Source organism: Anomaloglossus baeobatrachus, chromosome 3 (genome assembly GCF_048569485.1).
Source record: "Anomaloglossus baeobatrachus isolate aAnoBae1 chromosome 3, aAnoBae1.hap1, whole genome shotgun sequence".
In the NCBI taxonomy this organism is placed as follows: domain Eukaryota; kingdom Metazoa; phylum Chordata; class Amphibia; order Anura; family Aromobatidae; genus Anomaloglossus; species Anomaloglossus baeobatrachus.
The window spans coordinates 472,933,306-472,958,780 of record NC_134355.1 but is presented as its reverse complement, the minus strand read 5'-3'; the positions used below and the strand labels follow the sequence as shown (position 1 = coordinate 472,958,780).

Genomic DNA, 25,475 nt, shown 5'->3' with positions numbered 1-25,475 from the left:
GTGATTACACACTGTGGACAGGTAAGAAATGATGTCTAAAGGAACACCCATTAAATGGACTTCTATAAGAAAAATATACATTTCAAATCAAAATTATTCTATTTTCTCCTTTTCAAATGTTACTTTTTATATTTGTAAGGGTATGTGCGCACGTTGCTTTTTACCTGCTTTTTTGCTGCTTTTTCTTCTGCGCTGTTTAATGCCAAAATGGATGTGTTCTTCTATTCAAGCAAAGTCTATGGGAATTTGGGTTTCTTGTTCACACTATGTTGTTCAAAATGCTGCCTTTTTGTGGCAGAACTTTGGTCAAAAACTCAGCTTTGCAGTGCAAAACCCAAATGGCAAAAACAATTGACATGTTGCTTCTTTGAAAAGCTGAGTTTTTGACCAAAGTTCTGCCTCAAAAAGGCAGCATTTTGAACAACATAGTGTGAACAAGAAACCCAAATTCCCATAGACTTTGCTTGAATAGAAGAACACATCCATTTTGGCATTTAACAGCGCAGAAGAAAAAGCAGCAAAAAAGCAGGTAAAAAGCAGGTAAAAAGCAACGTGCGCACATACCCTTAGTCACATCATTTGTGGTGGAGTAACGCGGAACCGTAGGACCGGGGTCGGGTGACGGCCCGCTGGTACCGACCGGGGAGCGAAGTGAAGCCAGCACACACAGGCAGGGCCATCAGACCCCGACCAGGCTTGGAACCGCCGACAATAGTCAGATCTGAATGTGACTGGAACCCCAGGGGTTTCACAACAGCAAAAGTCCCGATTGAAGGCAACAGCCCACACCGTGAGGGTATACAGCTACCGCCTAAGGCTAGAGACCCAAGGGCCAGCGTCTGCGGGCAAATGGGCTCCTCCGGTACCTATACACCGGGGAGCGGACTACCGTTGGGAATCCATAGTAGTCAGAAGGAGAACATCAAGGTGCAGGGAAAGACAGCCGCCATCACCTGTCCGGGGAGAGACACAGCAGCTGGCTGCGGGACCCGTCCATCCAGCCGTTTGGTTTACCGAGGACTTTGTACCTTTCTTGCTGAGTGAGTACATCCGTGCCATCCGGCACCGCGCCGCGCTGTCCCTGCAACCCTGCACCTCACCAACCCTGCCTCCCCGTCACATCATCGGGTCCCGGGACCACTGACCCCTACCCACGGAGGGGGAAAACAACATCCCAGCTGCTCCCTACCATCGCTCCCGGGATCCCCGTCACCAGCAGCGGTGGTGCCCATCTTCACCACGACCCGTGGGTGGCGTCACGGACTAAATCCCCCAAACCAACCACCCCTTTCACTCACGGGCGAGGAGCGCCGCTCGAGTCCCCGGATCCGGCCCACCGCTTGAGCAGTCGCAGCAGCGCTGGACCCGAGCATTAGCGAGAGCGCAACAGCGACGGCGTCCTCCCCGCCCGCGACACTAGCACTTCTCTGAATGCTCATCTCTGTATCACTCCGCCCAAACACTGTAACCCCACCCACACAACTGTATAACCCGCCCACACCACTAATTGGTAGCTCTCTGCCCATATACAGTGTACATAGAAAGCTGCCAATCACTGGTGGGGCGAGGTTATACAGAGCTCATGAATATGCTGGACTACCAGGCAGCACGCCAAGTAGTCCTCTTATGATAATCTACTGCACATTACACAGTGATTAACTAACTACAAACTACAGCAAGCAGCCCAGTAACTGACACATTGCTGGAATCAGGGCCTCTGTCCCTTTATCATGCTGCTCTTAGATTAAGTGGCAAAAACCTGATGACAGATTCGATTTGAAGGGGGTAAATTCAGCCAGGCCTGGGGCTTCAGACCGCACGGCATCCAGGACATTGGACATGGTGTGACATTCGAGATGACGTCATACGATGGGTCACAGGATGATAGGGCCCAGGATGCCATTTTACAATTCGCTGTGATTTCCTGGTCCTTGAGAATGTGCATAATGTATGGCCGGTAGTGGGCACGTCACTGGAAGCGGGAACCAAGTGGCACATGGCCCACAGCCACACTGGGAATGCATTAGGCTAGTAATCAGGTATATTACATAACACTAGGACCTAACATGCTTACAGGACGTTACTGGACAGCACTTCCAGCACTTGTTTATTCCTACAATTAGACCCACTGCACTGTTATATGAATAGTAAGCAGCCAGGGAGCTTTAGATCATTTCTAAGATGCCTCAGTATCCAATATACCGCACCTATCAAACACCTGTGTGCACGGAGCCATGCCATCACCAGGCCCTGCAGCATCATGTGTGGTGACGCTGGCGACCACTAGACGTCGCTGTCGCTTTCCCGCACACTCTCTTTGCCGGTGGCGCTCTGGTTGCCCTTCACTGCTCGATGCTCTCGGGCTCCGGGAAGGGCTGAGCTTGTGCTGCGGACTTTCCGGCCTGTCAGGAGCCAGGCGGCCGTGCGTTGCGCGAGTTCCGGTCGCCATTTTACGCTGTTCAGGTAAGGTAATCGGTGCTGCGCTCAGGAGCGGGTGTGCGGCGGGGGCAGCCTGGGGGTCCTCAATCATTATTGTGCAGTGTTAGGTGTATATCGGAGGGGGCGTCACCAGGACGGGCACAGTGTGAACCTGCCGGGCTGCAGTGGTCTTATCCTCACACGACCCCCCAGCAGCACTGACCTGGGGTGAAAGGTCACAGGGAACATGAGGCCGATCCCACAATATGCCGGACCTCAGTGTGACCTGCCACATCCAGAAACGCCATAGGTTTCTGTGTGGGAGAGAATCCGGCCACACCGCAGCCATTGTAATGGATCCATTGCAGAAATGGCATCAGAATCTGTACTTGGCCTTTCAGTATTTCTTACTAATGAGCACATTTTATTTTCTCATTCGCTAATGTGAACTTAGGCCATATTCACACATTAGTTTCTATTTTTACATTCCATCAAAGCCTGGCCATTTTTTTTTCACCAGTTTATTTATTTATTTTTTTAACTGAATGAGATGACCTGCCTGATCTATCCCCGTTATCGCCTCCGCTATTGATATTTAGTAATGGATCAGTCAAAACAGCTGACAAAAGGACAGGAAACAGATGTCATCAGTTTTTGCCAGATGCACCTTGACTTCAATACCCAAGTCTGATCCGCAAAGATGGATAATGATAGGGGTGTATGGGTCGGTGTGTCTGCTGTAAAAACACGGACAATAGAGGGCTATGGGTCAGTGTGTCTGCTGTAAAAAAACGGAAAATAGAGGGCTATGGGTCGGTGTGTCTGCTGTAAAAACACGGACAATAGGGGTGTATGGGTCGGTGTGTCTGCTGTAAAAAAAACGGACAATAGAGGGCTATGGGTCGGTGTGTCTGCTGTAAAAACGGACAATAGGGGTGTATGGGTCAGTGTGTCTGCTGTAAAAAAACGGAACAATAGAGGGCTATGGGTCGGTGTGTCTGCTGTAAAAAAACGGACAATAGGGGTGTATGGGTCAGTGTGTCTGCTGTAAAAAAGGACAATAGGGTTGTATGGGTCAGTGTGTCTGCTGTAAAAAAACGGACAATAGGTGGTCTATGGGTCAGTGTGTCTGCTGTAAAAACGGACAATAGAGGTTTATGGGTCAGTGTGTCTGCTGTAAAAACGGACAATAGGGATGTATGGGTCGGTGTGTCTGCTGTAAAAACGGACAATAGAGGTCTATGGGTCGGTGTGTCTGCTGTAAAAAAGGACAATAGGGTTGTATGGGTCAGTGTGTCTGCTGTAAAAAAACGGACAATAGGTGGTCTATGGGTCAGTGTGTCTGCTGTAAAAACGGACAATAGAGGTTTATGGGTCAGTGTGTCTGCTGTAAAAACGGACAATAGGGATGTATGGGTCGGTGTGTCTGCTGTAAAAACGGACAATAGAGGTCTATGGGTCGGTGTGTCTGCTGTAAAAACGGACAATAGGGGTGTATGGGTCGATGTGTCTGCTGTAAAAACGGACAATAGGGATGTATGGGTCGGTGTGTCTGCTGTAAAAACGGACAATAGGGGTGTATGGGTCGGTGTGTCTGCTGTAAAAACGGACAATAGGGGTGTATGGGTCGGTGTGTCTGCTGTAAAAACGGACAATAGGGGTGTATGGGTCGGTGTGTCTGCTGTAAAAACGGACAATAGGGATGTATGGGTCGGTGTGTCTGCTGTAAAAATGGACAATAGAGGTTTATGGGTCAGTGTGTCTGCTGTAAAAACGGACAATAGGGATGTATGGGTCGGTGTGTCTGCTGTAAAAACGGACAATAGGGGTGTATGGGTCGGTGTGTCTGCTGTAAAAACGGACAATAGGGGTGTATGGGTCGGTGTGTCTGCTGTAAAAACGGACAATAGGGGTGTATGGGTCGGTGTGTCTGCTGTAAAAACGGACAATAGGGATGTATGGGTCGGTGTGCCTGCTGTAAAAATGGACAATAGAGGTTTATGGGTCAGTGTGTCTGCTGTAAAAACGGACAATAGAGATGTATGGGTCAGTGTGTGCTGTAAAAATGGACAATAGAGGTCTATGGGTCGGTGTGTCTGCTGTAAAAACGGACAATAGAGGTCTATGGGTCGGTGTGTCCGCTGTAAAAACGGACAATAGAGGTCTATGGGTCGGTGTGTCTGCTGTAAAAACGGACAATAGAGGTCTATGGGTCGGTGTGTCTGCTGTAAAAACGGACAATAGAGGTCTATGGGTCGGTGTGTCCGCTGTAAAAACGGACAATAGAGGGCTATGGGTCGGTGTGTCTGCTGTAAAAACGGACAATAGAGGTCTATGGGTCGGTGTGTCCGCTGTAAAAACGGACAATAGGGGTGTATGGGTCGATGTGTCTGCTGTAAAAACGGACAATAGGGGTGTATGGGTCGATGTGTCTGCTGTAAAAACGGACAATAGGGGTGTATGGGTCGGTGTGTCTGCTGTAAAAACGGACAATAGGGATGTATGGGTCAGTGTGTGCTGTAAAAATGGACAATAGAGGTCTATTGGTCAGTGTGTCTGCTGTAAAAACGGACAATAGGGGTGTATGGGTCGGTGTGTCTGCTGTAAAAACGGACAATAGGGATGTATGGGTCAGTGTGTGTGCTGTAAAAACGGACAATAGGGGTGTATGGGTCAGTGTGTCTGCTGTAAAAACGGACAATAGGGGTGTATGGGTCGGTGTGACATGCTATGAAGAAAAAGACATGGATCGCACATCCCACAAAAATACAATGATCTAAAGCCGTTAGGCAAAAAATTAATTAAATAGAACATGAGGTTCTTTGTTACCATTCTGATCAGATTGTATTAAGCCCACTGCCACTTCATGGCAAACCTCTTGAGTGGGTCCCTATCCTAAACCTTTTAGTGTGGCACTGTGCACTAACCACTGCTGCAGCGACAAAGCGCCAGAAGGGCAGGCGACCTGGTGCCTCACAGCGCCCATGCTGCAAGGCAAAGCCCCCAAGGCTCCAGATCGCAGTGCCCCACTGACACGACACCAGCACCCTGTGAGAGGAGCTGCGCACTCACCTCCCACTAGCTTATTTAAACGTATAATAATCCCCAATTATATGAAAATAATTTTATTTTTATTCAAGTAGAAAATTTATACATCATACCATTTTGTGCATACTGACATTACATAGATCAATTGTTTTAAGCCAACTAAATGGCAACCCCTGATCTTGAATATCAAGAACAGGGTTTACAATGAAAAATAGAAGACAAATTGATACAATTTAAAACATATATAGCCAATTACTGGTTCACAAAAGGACACAGAGTGTGTAAGCCAAACTTAACTCGGTAGCTCCCAATGTGACTATGCTGGCACGTTAGTGCTGATTCTGTGGTCACAGTCATAAATATTCATCCAGGAGTATCCACACGAGGCGTTGGAAAAAAGGTCCTTTAGTCAATATAGTGAACCGCCAACCATTTCCTATCAATTAAAGACGTCTCCACCTCGACGCGTTTCCCCACAAGGGCATGTGGTTCATCAGGAGGTTGTCAGATAGTATAATGAGGGATATGCAGGTCCATGGCGCCACACGAACAGATCAGCAGCACTCCAGTCAATACTGTCTTCATGACATGCTCCCGTCCTCCAGGCGTCATATTTATGACTGTGACCACAGAATCAGCACTAACGTGCCAGCATAGTCACATTGGGAGCTACCGAGTTAAGTTTGGCTTACACACTCTGTGTCCTTTTGTGAACCAGTAATTGGCTATATATGTTTTAAATTGTATCAATTTGTCTTCTATTTTTCATTGTAAACCCTGTTCTTGATATTCAAGATCAGGGGTTGCCATTTAGTTGGCTTAAGACAATTGATCTATGTAATGTCAGTATGCACAAAATGGTGTGATGTATAAATTTTCTACTTGAATAAAAATAAAATTATTTTCATATAATTGGGGATTATTATACGTTTAAATAGACTGTTATCCCCAGGGCCTTAGAGCTAAATAACTTTGACCCCTCCCACTAGCTCCCATATGTGGACTGGGAGCAAAAAAAAGGGCTGACCCCTCTTGCAGTCTCCTGCTGGTCAGTGTGTCTGCTGTAAAAACGGACAATAGGGGTGTATGGGTCAGTGTGTCTGCTCTAAAACGAATAATAGGAGTCTAAGTCAGTGGGTCTGCTCTAAAACGGATAAAAGGGGTCTATGGGTCGCGGTCTATGGGCCGGTGTCTCTGCTCTAAAAAACAGACAATAGGGGATCTATGGTTCAGTGTGTCTGCTCTAAAAAAAACCAGACAATAGGGGATCTATGGGTCAGTGTGTCTGCTCTAAAAAAAACGGACAATAGGGGGCCTATGGCTCAGTATGTCTGCTCTAAAAAAAACGGACAATAGGGGGCCTATGGGTCAGTGGGTCTGCTCTCAAATGGATAATGGGGGTCTATGGGTCAGTGGGTGTGCTCTAAAACTGATAATAGGGGTCTATGTGTCAGTTGGTTTGCTCTAAAACGCATAATAGGGGTCAGTGGGTCTGCTGTAAAAATGATCAAAACGTAGCATCTGCGCAAAAATGGTAAAAATGGTTAAAAATGGTTAAAAAACGTCAGCTCGAGACGCAAAAAATAAGCCATCACTGAGCCATAGATCCCAAAAAATGAGAATGCTAAGAGTTTCAGAAAATAGCGCAAAACGTGCGCCACTTTTTTTTGGACAATCTTGTGAAATTGTTTTAACCCCTTAGATAAAAGTAAACCTATACATGTTTGGTGTCTACAAACTCGTACCGACCTGAGGCATCGCACCGACACATCAGTTTTACCATATAGTGAATAAAATATCCCAAAAACTATTGTACAATCGCACTTTTTTTTTTTTTTTTGCAGTTTTTCTGCACTTGAATTTTTTTTTGCTTTTTTCCAGTACACTATATGGGTAAAAGTTATCGTTTCATTTAAAAGTACAGCTCGTCCTGCAATAACAAGCCCCTATATGGCAAGATTGATGGAAAAATAAAAAAGTTATGGCTCTTGGAAAAAGGCGAGAGAAAAAAAAACAACCTGAAAATTGCCTGGGGAGAAGGGGTTAAGCATGTTTCCGGAAGATCTTCTGGGAAAAATGCTCGAGTTCCCCATTGAGCTCGTCCGAGCGTTCAAATGCTCATTACGCCTACTGAACATAGTAGTGCTCGCTCATTATTAGGGACTGAAGAGTAGGTCAGACATGAATGGAGGGACAGATTATGGATGATCTTATAGGTTCCTGTCAGTATTTTGAACAGGATTCTCTGGTCAGTGAGGAGACAAAGGGGAGAGGTAGAAGAGTAAGGCCCTGTGCCCACGGGACAAACTTCATGTGGATTTTGCTGCGGAAAACCTGTGGATTTTCTGTATTTTCCAGACAATCCGCAGGTTTACGCAAGTACAGACACTTCCCATGTTATCCTATGGGGTTTGGGGAGTGCTGTTTCAATGCTGCGGCTTTTGCGGCTGCGGGACATGCTGCGGAATTCCCGCAGCCGCACGTAACTGCATGTCAATCATTCCTGCAGATATTTCCACACGATCTCTATACTTACCTGCCTTGATTGAAGACACCAGAGACTCCTCCTTCAGTGTATAAGAACGGGACAGAGCCAGGAGCAGGCTGCAAGAGATGGGTGGGGCCTGCACGAGCTGCGGTCATGTGACCGCCCGAGCTCCGGTCATGTGACAGCCAGAGCTCGTCCAGGCTCCGTATATCTTCTCCAGGAGCTGGCCGGAAACCAAGTTGCTCTGCGATACAGGTAAGTATGAACTCACCGATCACTCCAGCACTTATTCTGCATTGAGGATGCAGTGCCCAAGCCATGGTACTGTATCCTCAATGCAGAACGCCCACAGCATATCCGCAGGACATTCTGCTGGACTTCCACACCAAAAACGCAGCACATTCCGCAATACAACCGCAGCATGGAAACAGACAAAGTTATGCTGCGGATTTCTGGGAGCTCCTGCGGAATGTCCTGCAGATATATCCGCAGGACACTTTCCCCGTGGGCACATGGCCTAACAGGGCAAGAGGTAGATTCATTGGGTCACAGGGGTAAGGACGGATTGGAGCAGTGTGAGATGGAAAGTAGAGTAGTTGGTAGATGAGGTCTTCCACTAGCAATTTTTGTTAATTCACATTAAAGGGAACCGGTCACCAGGCTTTTCCCTTGTAACCTGCGTCCACCACCAGTAGGCGCTTACATACATCATTCTAGCATACTGTATATAAGAGCCCAAGCCACTGTAATATAAAATAAAAAAGACCTTTACTATAATCACCGGGGGCGGTCGGGTCCAATGGGCATTGCTGGTCTTGAGTCCAGCGCCTCCTCTTTTCCTTCCATCCAGCTCCATGTGGTTGATGTGTCCTACATTATCCACACAGAGGCCGCCATTGCGCTCCTGCACATGCGCACTTTGATCTCCTGAGGGCAGAGCAGAGTACTGTAATATACAGATGTAGGGAAAAGTGAAAGACCGCATCCACACTACAATACTTTGATCTGCTCTGAGCATGGCAGAGAGAGGTGCGTGTGCGCAGGAGTGCAATGGAGCACTCTGTGTGGATGACATAGGATGCGTCATCCACATGGGCCTGAGAATGAGGACGACGACTCCACAGGATAGAGGAGGCGCCCATTGGACCCGACTGCCCCTAGGTGAGTAAAATGAAGGTTTTATTTTATGCTATACAGCACCGCCTGAGCACTTATACAGCATTCTAGAATACTGTATATGTAGAAGGGCTCACTGGGGGGCGCCGCAGGTTATAAGGGAAAATCTTGGTGACAGGCTCCCTTTAAGAAAAGAGCAGAAGCTATAGGTCTGGTGAACCATGAAAGTCACAACTAGTGTTGAGCAGACCCGGACTTGAAAAATCCGGATCCGCGCGGTTTCAGCAGTAGATCCAGGTCCGACCCGGACGCGGGATTCCGGGTGCACGATCCGGATTCGGCATTTTTTTTTTTTCTCGCTCTCGCGCTCTCTCTCTTGCTCTCTCCCCGCTCTCTCTCCCCGCTCAACTCTAGTCACAACCCTTTTGTTTCTCTTATATTCTGTGAGTGGAACATGATTACAGCACATGGACACATACATTGTATGACCAGTCACCCCCCTCTTGCTAAAAAAAAATGATACTAATGCTCGTGATCAGATAGCTGAGGATAGAGGATGTCTCTGCATGGTCCTTGCGCTCACCTGTGTTCAAATTATCATTAAAGAACAAAAAAAAATGTTTTAAAGATCTGAGAGTCCTCAGTGGTTGATACCTTTTTAATGGCTAATGGAAAAGATGGTAATAATGCTTTCTTTATCGTAACTTTGGGAGACCCAGACCATGGGTGTTTAGCTTCTGCCTCCGGAGGACACACAAAGTACTACACTTAAAAGTGTAGCTCCTCCCTCTGAGCTTATACACCCCCTGGTAGCCAGTCCTAGCCAATTTACTGCTTTGTGTCAGGAGGCATACATCCACACATGCATTCTCATCTGATTTGTTTGACTTTTGGAAAGAGTTTGAAGAAAAGCGGGTCCATGTCTGGACTCCCGGCATGTCCCTTCTCACCCCACTGTGTCGGCGGTGTTGTTAAGGTTGGTTTACAAGGCTGCAGCCTTACATGCCGCGCTCCTTCACCATCCCTTCTGGGCTCTGGCTTGAAGTGGGAGCCAGCACGGTCTCCATGCCTGGCAGGAGTCCGGTCTCCATCCACAGCCCCTTGAGGATTCTGTTGGACCGGAGCACTCATCCCCAGGGACATGGCCCTGCGTCTCAGCAGCTAAGTACCTGAGACGTTTGTTGGGGGTCCCGGTTCTTTATTGTAAGGGGAGAGTATGCTGTATGTGATTGTTTTAACTTTTTCGGCGGGTTCTTTAGCTTTTGCCTGAGAACCGCGCCGATGGTGCCTGCTTGTCGGCCTCGCCGCTTAAATTTAGGCCCCGGCTTCGCCGGAGGCCTAGTTTCATTTTCCTGCCCTCACATGTCACTCATGCAGAGGTACAGGTTCGGCTCCTCCCGGCGGCCGTTCTACACAGGGGAGGGACACTCCCCACTGCTGGGGCGTCCCTCCTTCCCTGCAGGTCTCTATAGCCCTCCAGTTCCCGCTCTTATAGGAACGCCCCTAGTCCCGCCCCCTCTCTTCGCTTCGGGGGCCATTTCTCAGGCAGAGTTCACTCTGCTCTGGGACATCCTGCATTCTGCATCTCTGCTGAGGTGCTGCGACTGGGGGACCGGGCTTCGGGATCTGGAGGGCACACAACACCGCGCTCAGCGGTCTGGTAAGCCACAGCCGGTCTCCGGTTGTGGACCTCTGTATATTCTCCCTGGGGTTCATTCTCTGCAAAGCCCCCACTCCAGCAGCATGTCTCACACAAGGAGCAAGGCTCCAAAGCTTTATGCTGCATGCACTGCATGTAAGCTCCTGCTGCCTGAGCCGAGCATTTATCCACACTGTGATGGTTGCACTAACTTGGCGGTGCCACAGCCTGGAGTCTCACCCCCAGTGGTCTCTCAGGCTGCTGCTGCACCTGTGACTGAACCCCCAGCCTGGGTAGAGTCCTTTTCTAGGTCCATATCCCAGTCATTTGCTGAGTCCATGGGACTTTTGTCCAGGACTTTGATGAATATGCATCAGCCTCCCTCACAGGGTGCCTCTAATACTCTTGACAGAGGACTCCTATCCTCTGACCTCCGTCCATCGGAGCTCACGGAGGATTCATCATCTGATCCCAGACCCTGTCCTTCTAAGAGAAGGCGCAGGGTTCCCCCCCCTCCCCATCCCACGGCTTTGTCTCAAGAGCTGACTCAAGATGAGGAGGATGCCCTCACTGGGGGCTCGGAGGCTATGTATCCCATCGATTTCTCTGAGGGTGACTCAGATCTTAGTGATTTGATTGCTTCTATTAATTCTGTGCTGGATCTCAATCCGCCAGTGTCAGAGGAGCAACTCTCTTTGGCAGAAAAACATCAGTTTACCTCGCCTAAGAGAGTGAAGAGTGTTCTTTAACCACTCCAGTTTTCAGACCGCTGTGACCAAACCCAGGGCCTGCCCTGACAAACGCTTTCGAAAGCGTGGTTCTGATGACCGTTTTCCCTTTCCACCTGAGGTGGTCAAGGAGTGGTCTCACTCCCCAAAGGTAGACCCTCCGGGGAACGGTTCAGAGGTTTTTACTCAAATCTCTTCCTAGTTCCAAAAAAGGACGGTACCTTCTGGCCCATCCTGGATCTCAAGCTTCTCAACAAGCATGTCCGGGTGCGGCATTTTCGCATGGAGTCTCTGCGATCAGTCATTGCCTCTATGACCCCAGGGGAGTTCCTGGCGTCCATCGACATCAGAGATGCCTATCTACATGTGCCAATCGCAGTGTCACATCAGCGTTGGTTACGTTTTGCGATAGGAGAGGATCATTTCCAATTCGTGGCTCTCCCCTTCGGATTAGCTACAGCCCCTCGGGTATTCACCAAGGTCATGGCGGCAGTGATTGCGGTCCTGCACCTCCAGGGGTTAGCAGTGCTTCCTTATCTGGACGACCTTCTGGTCAAGAATACATCCAGCGCAGACTGTCAGCGGAGTGTTTCGCTCACTCTCGCCACCCTAGCCCAATTCGGGTGGATTGTCAATCTTCCCAAATCCACTCTGACTCTGACCCAGAGTCTCACGTACCTAGGGATGCAGTTCGAGACTTTGCCGGCACTTGTGAAGTTGCCCTTAATCAAACAGCAGTCTCTCCGGCTAGCGGTGCGCTCTCTCCTGAGGCCCCGACGTTATTCCCTCAGGCGCCTGATGCAGGTGCTGGGTCAAATGGTGGCCTCTATGGAGGCGGTTCCCTTTGCCCAGTTCCATCTGCGTCCTCTGCAGCTGGACATTCGCCGCTGTTGGGACAAGCAGCCTTCCTCCTTTCAGAGGTTAGTGGCTCTGTCGCCACGGACCAGGAGCTCTCTTCAGTGGTGGCTTCGACCCCTCTCCCTGTCCCAAGGGTGCTCCTTCCTGACTCCGTCCTGGGTGATTCTCACCACTGATGCCAGCCTATCCGGCTGGGGAGCGGTACATCTCCACCACAGAGCACAGGGCACTTGGACTCCGTCCGAGTAAGCCCTTTCAATCAATGTGCTGGAAACCAGACCTGTGCTTCTAGCTCTCCTAGCCTTTCACCCCCTGTTGGCGGGCAGGCACATTCGAGTCCAGTCAGACAACGCGACAGCGGTTGCCTACATCAATCACCAAGGCGGGACACGCAGCCGCCTGGCAATGTTGGAGGTCCAACGCATTCTTCAATGGGCGGAGGACTCCAAGTCCACCATATCCGCAGTCCACATCCCTGGCGTAGAAAACTGGGAGGCAGATTATCTCAGCCGTCAATCCGTGGACGGTGGCGAGTGGTCCCTGCACCCGGCAGTGTTTCAGTCAATCTGCCGCAAGTGGGGAACTCCGGACGTGGACCTAATGGCATCCCGTCACAACAACAAGGTTCCGGTTTACGTGGCTCGCTCCCATGATCCTCAGGCCTTCGCCGCGGATGCTCTGGTTCAAGACTGGTCCCAGTTTCGTCTGTCCTACGTGTTTCCCCCTCTAGCTCTCTTGCCCAGAGTCCTGCGCAAGATCAGAATGGAGGGCCGTCGAGTCATCCTCATTGCACCGGACTGGCCTAGGCGAGCTTGGTATCCGGACCTGCTCCAACTGTCCGTGGAGATGCCGTGGCATCTTCCGGACCGTCCAGACCTGCTCTCGCAAGGTCCGTTTTTCCGCCCGAATTCTGCGGCACTCAAATTGACGGCGGGGCTCTTGAGTCCTGGATTTTGACGGCTTCTGGTATTCCTCCTGAAGTCATCTCCACTATGACTCGGGCCCGTAAGTCTTCCTCCGTCAAGATCTATCACAGGACTTGGAAAATTTTCCTGTCCTGGTGTCGCTCTTCCGGCCATTCTCCTTGGCCATTCTCGTTGCCGACCCTTCTGTCTTTTTTACAGTCCGGTCTGCAGCTAGGACTGTCCCTCAACTCTCTCAAGGGACAAGTCTCAGCTCTATCAGTGCTGTTCCTGCGGCGTCTCGCCCGGCTGGCTCAGGTCCGCACCTTCATGCAAGGTGCGTCTCACATCATTCCGCCTTATCGGCGGCCCTTGGATCCCTGGGACCTTAACTTGGTCCTCACGGTATTGCAGAAACCCCCTTTCGAGCCCCTTAGGGAGGTTTCTTTGTATCGTCTTTCTCAAAAGGTGGCCTTTCTAGTTGCCATAACTTCTCTCAGGAGAGTCTCTGATTTGGCTGCGCTCTCCTCGGAGTCACCTTTTTTTGTTTTTCACCAAGACAAGGTAGTTCTCCGTCCGACCCCGGACTTTCTTCCTAAGGTGGTTTCTCCCTTCCACCTTAACCAGGATATTTCCTTGCCTTCCTTCTGTCCGGCCCCTGTTCATCGCTTTGAGAAAGCGTTGCATACTCTAGATCTGGTGCGTGCTCTCCGGATTTATGTGTCTCGCACCGCTGCGCTTAGGCGGTGCACCTCTCTTTTTGTGCTAACCACAGGGCGGCGCAAGGGTCTCTCTGCTTCTAAGCCGACCTTGGCCCGTTGGATTAGATCGACCATTTCGGACGCCTACCAGAGTACTCGGGTGCCTCCCCCGCCGGGGATCAAAGCACACTCGACCAGAGCTGACGGTGCCTCTTGGGCTTTTAGGCACCAGGCTACGGCTCAACAAGTCTGTCAGGCTGCCACTTGGACTAGCCTGCATACCTTTTCGAAGCACTACCAAGTGCATGCTCATGCTTCGGCAGATGCGAGCTTGGGCAGAAGCATCCTTCAGGCGGCTGTCGCCCACTTGTGAAGTTAGGCTCCGCCTACTTCTTAGTTTTTTCTGTTTATTCCCACCCAGGGACAGCTTTGGAACGTCCCATGGTCTGGGTCTCCCAAAGGAACGATAAAGAAAAAGAGAATTTTGTTACCGTAAATTCTTTTTCTTATAGTTCCGTATTGGGAGACCCAGCTCCCTCCCTGTTGCCTGTTGGCAATTTTCTTGTTCCGTGTGTTGTCACCGGCTGTTGTCGTGGACAGAGTCTCCGGTTGTTCCGGTTCTTACTCGGTTCTACTTGTGGGTGGCTATTCTCCTTCAGCTTTTGCACTAAACTGGCTAGGACTGGCTACCAGGGGGTGTATAAGCTCAGAGGGAGGAGCTACACTTTTAAGTGTAGTACTTTGTGTGTCCTCCGGAGGCAGAAGCTAAACACCCATGGTCTGGGTCTCCCAATACGGAACTATAAGAAAAAGAATTTACGGTAAGTAACAAAATTCTCTTTATTATCACCATCTTTTCAGTTAGCCATTAAAAGGTATCAACCACTGAGGACTTCAGTGCTTTTATACAATTTTTTATCTCTGTTGGCTGACACGGTACAAAGATATATTTTACCTGCTTTACAGAACACACTGTCCTCATACCCATAGCCACATACCAAAAGCACATTTTTGGATCATGAAGTGGTGGCTCGGTAGCACGAGTTTTTTTTTTTTTTTTTTTTTTCTTGTATGTTTTAGGTTTTTTTTTTTTTTTAATGGTCCATCCTGTAGCAGAAAAGATGATATTTCTGAAGGAGTGTTGGTGTATAATTTAGTATTATTGTATGGTGGAGTAAAGCAGATCTCTTTCATTTCTGTGCAGAATAACGGACAAGTAGAAGAATTTTTTTCACCTCTGGTCTATGATAAGTGATTGGGCAACATATGTAAGTATAATTGTTCTATTGCGTATACAATGCTCAATATTAATGTGTACACCCCCTTTGTATGGCTCTACTTATGGGTGCAAACTGGTTACCAGAAAGACAATCGTGAGGAGTAAGAGGACAACCTGAGCCTGTCCCATCTGGCCAGTTTTCTTACCTTACATGAGCTGATGGAGATGCATAGTTCCCAGCTCAGAGTGAGTGAATATAAGGTTCTACTGTATGTAATATTTACAGTATATAGACACACACAAACCCAGTGCTCACGATAAATGAGTACAACCCCTTTTGAAAGATAAGATTTTAATTAATATTTCACTGAATACAAGAGTAAGACTGAGTTTCAGAGATCATTTTTTAACCTATAAAATGAAAGTATGGTTAATAATATAACTTTCATTTCAAAATATTCAGTCAGGTCATAAGGGTGCTTTACACGCTGCAACATCGCTAGCAATGTCGTGCGCAATAGCACCCGCCCCCGTCGTTCGTGCGACATTTGGTGATCGCTACCGTAGTGAACATTATCGCTACGGTAGCGTCACACGCACATACCTTTTCAGCCACGTCTCTGTGACCGCCGAACAATCCCTCCTTGGGGAGGTGCGTTCGGCGTCACTAAGCGGCCGCCCAATAGCAGAGGAGGGGCGGAGATGAGCGGCCGGAACATGCCGTCCACCTTTTTTCCTCGTTGCCGGTGGACGCAGGTAAGGAGATGTTCGTCGTTCCTGCGGTGTCACACATAGCGATGTGGGACGCCGCAGGAACGTCAAACAACCAGCGGCATGCACACGCTGCGATGTCGCTAACGACGCCGGATGTGCATCACTAACGACATGACCCCGACGATATATCGTTACCGATGTCGCAGCGAGTAAAGCACCATATAATGGTTATCATGTCAACAGACCAAGTGACACTATTTTTTACTGCAGCTACCCCTTCTTTTTAATGCAGACTTTTAGTGGACATCAGCTTGCCAGTGGTCCTCAGAGAGGAGCTAGTTTGGATACTTTATAGCGCTAGATTACTCAGTAGGATTTCTGGGGTTCACAGAATCTAGCCACACTGCATGCGCACAATAGGTTCCTCAACAAGTAAACTATCTAGATGTCCATTTTATTGTGCTGCTTTCTATTGGTTTCTCTTGTGGAAGGTCATATAATTATGTAATATTAGGCGAACTATGTAAATCTCGTTTCAGACTGTAGCGATATGAATGAACATCCTAAGAAACGTAAAAGGAAGACCTCTTTTCCTTCGCGGTATGCGGGGCAGACATCAGCTGTTGCTTCTGCTCCCGGTAAGTTGGACTCCAAACCTTTCCGTGTAATGATGAGGATAATATAACCACAGCAAAGTCCTCATAACAAAGACCAAACACCTACCTGTTTAATTTCTGAATGTCATAGGTCTGATTATCACATAATCAACCACCACCTTATTTTCCCTTTTTTTCCAGATGTCGTTCTTCCAGTCAAAACGATAGAAAATAATGGGATATATTTTGATCACTGTTACAGTGTCTGTTCTCTAATTCCAGCTGATCCTAAGCCTCCGGAAAGTGAAGGTGAGTTAACAAATAAGCCAGAAATAGATCACACAACAGCAAGAGAATTGGATTTCATGGAGTGGGAATGTTTTCATCAAGTATTTCTAAAATTTGGATTTAATGATACACTCTGTAACTTAAGTTACTCTATAATAAACCATGTGTCAATATTCTTGTAAATTTGAATCTTGTCGGCCAATATAGATTTGGGAAGCGGTGCTAGACAGGGATGTCCCCAATGCTTTTTGCTTTGACTTTATAGCCCATCGCTCTCAAAATAAGACAGGATGCCATAATGGTGGGAATCAAGATAAATTGATCAGTCAATTTGGGGAATTTCTGGGACTTGCATAAATTAAAGAAAATCTTTGGTAATGCCGCTGAAAGATAAAGTTTTGGTCCTATGGTCTACAAATTGTTAATAAAATAAAATATCATTATTAAGAAAAACCCAAACATAGACTTAAAAAATAATGTATATCGTTTGTCTACTATGCTTAAAAATAAATTTGAGAGCTCGTCCCAACTGCCCCTTTTAGTAGCTGGGAAATCAACCTTCTTAAAATAATTCTTACAAAATGTCTATTACTGGAACACTCCTCTAGTAAAACTGCCCAAATAGTCTTTAAGAAACTACATAGCCAGATAGTCGCATTTATATAGGGCTCTGCAAGCCCTAAACTCAGCAATGGAACATTGCAGAGACCCAAAAGCCAAGGGAGCTATGCGACACATGATCTACTCTTGTATTATCTAGCTGGCCAATTACAATACCTAAAGAATTGGATATATGGTAGCTGCCCGTTTAGTGCATAGACATATCTCACTCAATTTTTAGATGGAAATTTCATTTAGGCGGTACTGGAAGGTTCTTATATGCCACCACATGGTTTATTAAATCTGCACAATATGGCATTACAGGTCTGGAAAGAAAGCAAACATTGTAAATTTTACTGACCAGGTGGGGAAGTTTCAGTTGTGGGATATCCTGAGGTCCAACACATCTTAAAAATGTACAGGACCCAATATTTTGGAAATAATCCAACATTGCTAGATCAATTTTTTTTTTCTTTTAACAAATTTAACCCCTTCACGACCGCGGGCAGTAAAATTACGTCCTATTTTAACGTGACTTAACGACCAGGGACGTAATTTTACTGCCTAAACTTCATTTGATTGCCGTGGCCATAGCAACGGCTTTCAAATGATGTCCCCTGCTGTTTCTTACAGCAGGGGACCTTTGCTTGACCCCAGGGGGGGCGGCATCGCCACCCCCTATCGACGATCGATGTGATTGGCTGTTCAAATCTGAACCGCCAACCACATCGATCGCACTAATTTCGGCAAAAATAATGCCCGAATTAGTGCGATCCTGTGAGATCCAGCTATGAGATGCCGCAGCTGCTGCAGCATATCATAGGTGGACCTCAAACATGCCGCCCCCAGCCCCTGCAGCACTGATTGGAGCGATCGTGCTATGACGCGCAATCGCTCCAATCAGTGTGCAGTGGGGCGGTCTGATCTGCCGGTGGCCGCCCTCCCCAGGCCTGTGCTGGCCTGCGAGCCCTCCCCCAACATGTCTGCAGCGTGCAGTGGCTGGTACTTGTGGTACCACGCTGCCGCCGCCGCCGTAGCTGAGGTCACCGCTGCTGCTGCACGTGAGTACTGTGCTCACTTTGCAGCCCGTGCGCGCTCCCGTGGTGTCCCTGCGCGCTGCCGTGATAGCCCCTGCCGTGCCCCCCCGCGATCTGCTCCCCCCAACACCCCCCCCCCTCCCGACATCCCGATCTGCTCCCCCCGCGATCTGACTGCCTCCCCCATTATCTCTATTCTGCTTCTGCAGCTCCCTCTCCGGTCTCCCCCTCTGCTCTCCCCCCTCCCCCTCTGCTCTCCCCCCTCCCCCTCTGCTCTCCCCCCTCCCCCTCTGCTCTCCCACCCCCCCCCTCTGCTCTCAACCCCCCCTCTGCTCTCACCCCCCTCTCTCCCCCTCTGCTCTCCCCTGACGTCCTCTTACCTGTCTTCACCGGCCTGATCACATCTGCGTCCATCGCTGGGTCCTTCCTGGGCATTCTGCTGATCTGCCTGCTGCTCCTGTAAAGCTGTCCATCTCTCTGCCATCTGTTCATCTGCAGCTCTTCTGGTCAGTGATCCTCCTGCTAGTCCTCTGGGTACTGTGAGTATAACTTTTTTTTTTTTTTCCGTATCCCCTGTCCATTTTTACACCTCATCCGTCTGTGCGTCCCGCCAAGCGCTGATCAGGGATGCAGATAACGGATCGGCATCCCTGCTCAATTTTTGGCGTGACTTTTTTTTCCGTATCCCCGACGCTTTTTGTATCACATCCGTCCGTGCGTCCCGCCAAGCGCTGATCAGGGATGCAGATAACGGATCTGCATCCGTGGTCAGTTTTTGGCGTGACTTTTTTCCGTATTCACGACGCTTTTTGTATCGCATCCGTCCGTGCGTCCCGCCAAGCGCTGATCAGGGATGCACATAACGGATCAGCATCCATGGTCAATTTTTGGCGTGACTTTTTTCCGTATTCACGACGCTTTTTGTATCGCATCCGTCCGTGCGTCCCGCCAAGCGCTGATCAGGGATGCAGATAACGGATCTGCATCCGTGGTCAGTTTTTGGCGTGACTTTTTTCCGTATTCACGATGCTTTTTGTATCACATCCGTCCGTGCGTCCCGCCGAGCGCTGATTAGGGATGCAGATAACGGATCGGCATCCCTGCTCAATTTTTGGCGTGACTTTTTTCCATATTTGCGACGCTTTTTGTATCGCATCCGTCCGTGCATCCCGGCAAGCGCTGATCAGGGATGCACATAACGTATCTGCATCCATGGTCAATTTTTGGCGTGACTTTTTTTTTACGTATCCCCGACGCTTTTTTTTATCGCATCCGACCGTGCGTCCTGCAGCGGCCGATCAGTGCACTGCGTCTGTGCGTTTGAAAAGTCAAATGGCGCTCCTCTTCTGAGCCCCGCCATGCGCCCAAACAATTACTTTCCACCACATATGAGGTATCTGCGTACTCAGGAGAAATTGCACAATACGTTTTATGGTGCATTTTTTCCTGTTACCCTTGTGAAAAAAAAAGCTACCTAGTTGAAGCAACCGTTTTGTGGTAAAAAAATTTTTTTTTTTTTCACGGCTCAATGCTATAAACTTCTGTGAAGCCCCCAGGTGTTCAAAGTGCTCACCAAACATCTAGAAAAATTATTTGAGGGCTCTAGTTTCCAAAATGGTGTCACTTGTGGGGGAGCTCCACTGTTTAGGCACCATAGGGGGTCTCCAAACGTGACATGGCGTCCGCTAATGATTCCAACCAATTTTGCTGTCAAATGGCGCTCCTTCTCTTCTGAGCCCCGCCATGCGCCCAAACAATTACTTTCCACTACATATGAGGTATCTGCGTACTCAAGAGAAAATGCACAATACATTTTATGGTGCATTTTTTCCTGATAGCCTTGTGAAAAAAAAGCTACCTAGTTGAAGCAACCGTTTTGTGGTAAAAAAAAAATTTTTTCTTTTCACGGCTCAACGCTATAAACTTCTGTGAAGCCCCCAGGTGTTCAAAGTGCTCACCAAACATCTAGAAAAATTATTTGAGGGCTCTAGTTTCCAAAATGGGGTGACTTGTGGGGGAGCTCCATTGTTTAGGCACCTCAGGGGGTCTTCATACCCCACATGGCGTCCGCTAATGAGTGCAGCTAATTTTGCACTCAAAAATTCAAATGGCGCTCCTTGCCTTCCGAGCACTGCCGTGTGTCCAAAGATTTGATTTCCACCACATATGAGGTATCTGCGTATTCAGGAGAAAATGCACAATACATTTTATGGTGCATTTTTTCCTGTTACCCTTGTGAAAAAAAAAGCTACCTAGTTGAAGCAACCGTTTTGTGGTAAAAAAATTTTTTTTTTTTTTTCACGGCTCAACGCTATAAACTTCTGTGAAGCCCCCAGGGGTTCAAAGTGCTCACCAAACATCTAGAAAAATTATTTGAGTACTCTAGTTTCCAAAATGGGGTCACTTGTGGGGGAGCTCCATTGGTTAGGCACCTCAGGGGGTCTTCAAACCCGACATGGCGTCCGCTAATGAGTGCAGCTAATTTTGCGTTCAAAAATTCAAATGGCGCTCCTTCCCTTCCGAGCTCTGCCGTGCGCCCAAACAATTGATTTTTACCACATATGGGGTATCAGCGTACTCAGGAGAACATGCACAATAAATTGTATTGTGTACTTTCTCTTTTCTCCCTTGTAAAAATGAAAATTTTATGGCTAAAGTAACATTTTTGTGTTTAAAAAGTAAAATTTTCATTTTTTCCTTCCACATTGCTTTGGTTCCTGTGAAGCACCTAAAGGGTTAATAAACTTATTGGATGTGGTTTTGAGCAGTGTGAGGGGTGTAGTTTTTAGAATGGGGTCACTTTTGGGTATTTTCTGTCACCTAGACCTCTCAAAGTCACCTCAAATGTAATGTGGTCCCTAAAAAAAATTATTTTGTAAATTTTGTTGGAAAAATGAGAATTTGCTGATGACCTTTGACCCCTTCTAACTTCCTAACGGAAAAAAAATTTGTTTCGAAAATTGCGCTGATGTAAAGTACACAAGTGGGAAATGTTATTTAGTAACTATTTTGTGTGACATATCTCTCAGATTTATGGGCATAAATTTTCAAAGTTTGAAAATTGCGAAATTTTCAAAATTTTCGCCAAATTTCCTAAATTTTCACAAATAAACGCAAAAAATATCAGCCTAAATTTACCACAGACATGAAGTACAATATGTCACGAAAAAACAATCTCAGAATCGCCAGGATCCGTTGAAGCGTTCCAGAGTTATAACCTGTCAAAGTGACACTGGTCAGAATTGCAAAAAATGGCCCGGTCATTAGGGTGTTTTAGTGGCCGGGGGTGAAGGGGTTAATATTGCATATGTTTCTCATAAAACAATTTTATAGATATCTTTAATTAAGACATGCAATAATGCACCAGTTCCCTCATCAATGCTTGTGTATCTCAAGGAGCCCATTAATAGGAATACGCACCACCTAAGGTCCCACAAGTGTGCTATCTGCACTCTATATATTCGTACTAAACTCTAAGGCTATGTTCACACTCTGCGTTTTTGGTCCGTTTTTGCTGCAGAAATTTCTTGAGAAATTCTTGTAACCTTTCTGCAGACATTCCGCAGCAAAACCTATGGCAAAAAAAATTAGCTGTGCACACACTGCGTTTTTTTCTTAAGAAAATTCTTTCTTGAGCATGTCACTTCTTTTTTGCAGCTAACTGCGTTATTTGCCATAGATAATTGGCACAATACCCGCAGGGAGCAACCAGCGGTAAAAACGCACCGAAAACGCGGCAAAAACGCAGGTGCGTTTTTGGTGCGGTTTTTTAACGCAGGTGCACTAATCCTTCACTCTTAAGAAATTTCTTAAGAAAAATCATTTTTCTAGTGTGAACATAGCCTAAAATTGTTTCTGCTCCACCTCCCCTTGAGCATAAATTACATCATTTGATTCCTTCATTAACTGGACAAAAGTGGTATAGGGCTTTAAAGCAGGGGTCCTCAACCTGTCACTCATCTTACGTTTTCTTTTCTTGTATGTTTCTAATGTTCAGTATGAAGGATCCTTCAATAAAACCATTTTAAAAATTATATATATCACATAGAATATTCTGAGTGTAGCATATCTGCACTATTGTTAGTGTTAGAGTAGAGTTAGTGTTAGTGTTAGAGTAAGTAATGACATGGGTGAAAATACATATGTAGATCATTCTTAGGTTGTGTTCACGTTTCCACACAACACTGGGACCTCATGGGCTCCGTTGTAAATCGTGGTATCCTGGTGCAGGAGTCTTGTGGCTTCTATTTATAATGCAAATGTGAACATTAGCTGAGCGAGATATGTTGGCCACAAAGCGTGTCACTATGACAATACCCAGTCCTGTGTGACCCCCTCATATAAGAGGGATTCCTGCCTTTCTTTTCTCCATCTGATTTAGGAATAGTAGAAATTGCATGACTTCATTTCTGGAAGTGAAAGTGAATTTCCCCACATAGCTTCTCATAAGCCTGATCAGATACCCACACTTTGCAATCACCCCAAAACACTGTGTCTGCAAATTGGGATTCTGATCTGGCAATAAATCCTAAGTCTTATGAAAAGGCTTGTTTAAATAGCCACTTTTGACTTTTAGGATTGCTACTTCCAATAGGTGGCACTAGAGTTTGTCTCCTTCCTCACTGGAGGGACAATTTGGAAGTGATAAGTGAGTCATTTTGTCCCTGTGTGTACTCTAAATAAATATGTGAGCAATGAAATCTGAGAAAATAAATGTTACTGTGTTTGTTTCGTAGAGGAGCAGCCCAGTACTAATGGAGAAAGCCAAGAGATGTGCGAGTCTCCCACACTAATCCCCCAGCCAGTTCATGAAGAGGCAGTTGTAGAAGTCCATACCGAAGAGCCGGAGTGTGTTCCCTCCCCCGTGATCGAGGAGGAAATCAAAGATGTGCCGCTTCAGATACAAGAGAGTCCCGAAGGCAGCCCCTCCTCCAATCTGACAACTCCTCAGAAGTGGCCGCTGCTGAGAGCCAACAGTAGTGGCCTCTTTCGTTGTGACCAGTGTGACTACAACAGCAAATACTTCTCGGATCTGAAACAGCATATGATTCTGAAGCACAAATGTGCGGAGTCCCACATCTGTAAGATTTGCAAGGAGAATTTTTCCAGTGATGAGCAACTCCTGGAACATGGCAAAGTGCACGAGGAGGAGCAGCTGAGCTGTAAGCACTGCGACTACAAGACCTGCTCATTTGAGAATCTCAATCAGCACGTGGCCGATGCCCACTTCACGGACTTTCTCTATTGGTGTGAGCAGTGTGATTTGCAGTTTTGCACAAGTAGTGAACTGTACCTGCACTTCCAGGAGCACAGTTGTGATGAACAGTACCTATGCCAGTTCTGTGAGCACGAGACTAACGACCCAGAGGATCTGCATAGTCATGTAGTAAATGAGCACACGTGCCGTCTGATAGAGCTAAGCGATGCCTATAACAATGGAGCACGCGGGCAATTCAATCTATTAAATAAAATTAGTTTTGACAAATGTAAGAACTTCTTTGTATGCCAAGTATGCGGCTTTAGCAGTAGGCTCCACACCAATGTGAACCGGCACGTGGCAATAGAGCATACTCGTTTCTACCCTCATGTCTGCGATGACTGCGGGAAAGGGTTTTCTGGCATGTTAGAATATAGTGAGCATCTAAACCTGCATTCATCTGAAGGCGTCTACTTATGCCAATATTGTGAATACTCAACCGGTCAGCTGGAGGACTTAAAAACGCACCTAGACTTTCGGCATTCTGCAGACCTGCCTCATAAGTGCGGGAGCTGCCTTCTGAGGTTTGGATCAGAAGATGATCTTAAGACCCATAGTCAGACACATGAGAGAACCTGAATCATTCAGTGGTAAAATACACTTTCTGGCGTCTGCCGAGACATTACTGTACGAGATCCAAGCACTATGTATATTGCGAGTGTGTAGTACGTTGTATACCCCATCGGGGTCTGAACTTTGCAGTGAGAATACAGATCTGAATCTGCCATTACCAGAAGATGAACACTTCACTTCTAAAGCCGTAGTAATAAACTTCGTAGAGAAAAGAGCCAACACTGCATGCTTGGTCTATACGAGGCGTATCAGATTTTTGTTTATATTCTCCCTAAATCTATTACTCTGTGTTAATGAAATTGTAAGATGTCTAATTCCCACGTGTGAAACACTCGATACGAGGCTGAACTGAAATTATTTAAATGTAAGTGTTTGTGACAAATATTAAACTGGGGGAAAAATCCTTGTAACTTTGTGTAGTCAAATTGAATGTGCCAAGAATATGCCATGTCGGGCAAACTTATTTTCAGTGTCTTTTATATGTAAACGGAGAGACATTGCCCACTCTGAAGTCTTCGTGAATAGAATACGGTATTGTGTACGTCATATGTCATAGGTGATATTGCCTGCTGTATTGGTATGTTTATGAATCACAAAGCTATTTAATATGTAGACATGGTGATATACTGCCTGCCTTTGTCATTTCTGTGCTTTCCTATGAAGTAAAATACTGTTCAAGGCATCTGAAATAATTTTGATTTATTGGCAACGAGGCCCCACCAAAAGTTTAAAGGGGTGGTCGAATACTTTATATTGATGGCCTCTCTTTAGTGTAGGTCATTATTAGTTCAGGTACAGCATCCGGCATCGCTATCGATCTGATGTTTCCGATGCTGGCGGCTGTACAGCGCCGTCAACTGTATAGTGGCTGTGGCTGAGTACTGTACATCCAGCTATGTGAATGAATAGAAGTGGGTCTGCAGTACCCGGCTGCACCAACGAAGAACAGCTGATCGGTGCTGGGTGTTGCACCTCCACCTACTGATATTGATGGGCTATACTAAGGAGACACCCTTTAATGTAACGGCAAATGACAGCAGAAATAATTAATTAGTGGAAAAATAAATGAATTCTAATGTAAAGTTTTTTGCATGTACTCATCTGTACCTGAGAAATATGAACTTTGGTGATCTGTTATTTGTGCTTTTGTGAGTTGTGTCCTAATCGTATAATTTCATAATAAAAGAATAAATGTGCTCATAGCATCTTAGGAAACTATATCATAAAGTTCTTGATATTTTGGACAATGAACTTGTCCAATGAAAATGCGTCTTGGATGGGTTGTAGCTAGAG

The 25,475-nt window shown here is 47.0% G+C and overlaps 1 protein-coding gene across 1 annotated transcript; it reads left to right on the top strand.

The window, feature by feature from the left end:
• Positions 1–2,343: 2,343 nt before the first annotated feature.
• On the top strand, positions 2,344–25,400 carry ZNF639 (zinc finger protein 639). Its single transcript, XM_075340605.1, has 5 exons — positions 2,344–2,463; positions 15,103–15,166; positions 16,371–16,469; positions 16,629–16,736; positions 23,089–25,400. Exons 3-5 carry the CDS (start codon positions 16,382–16,384, stop codon positions 24,186–24,188), a joined length of 1,296 nt encoding a protein of 431 aa, XP_075196720.1. The 5' UTR covers positions 2,344–2,463; positions 15,103–15,166; positions 16,371–16,381; the 3' UTR covers positions 24,189–25,400.
• Positions 25,401–25,475: the final 75 nt, after the last annotated feature.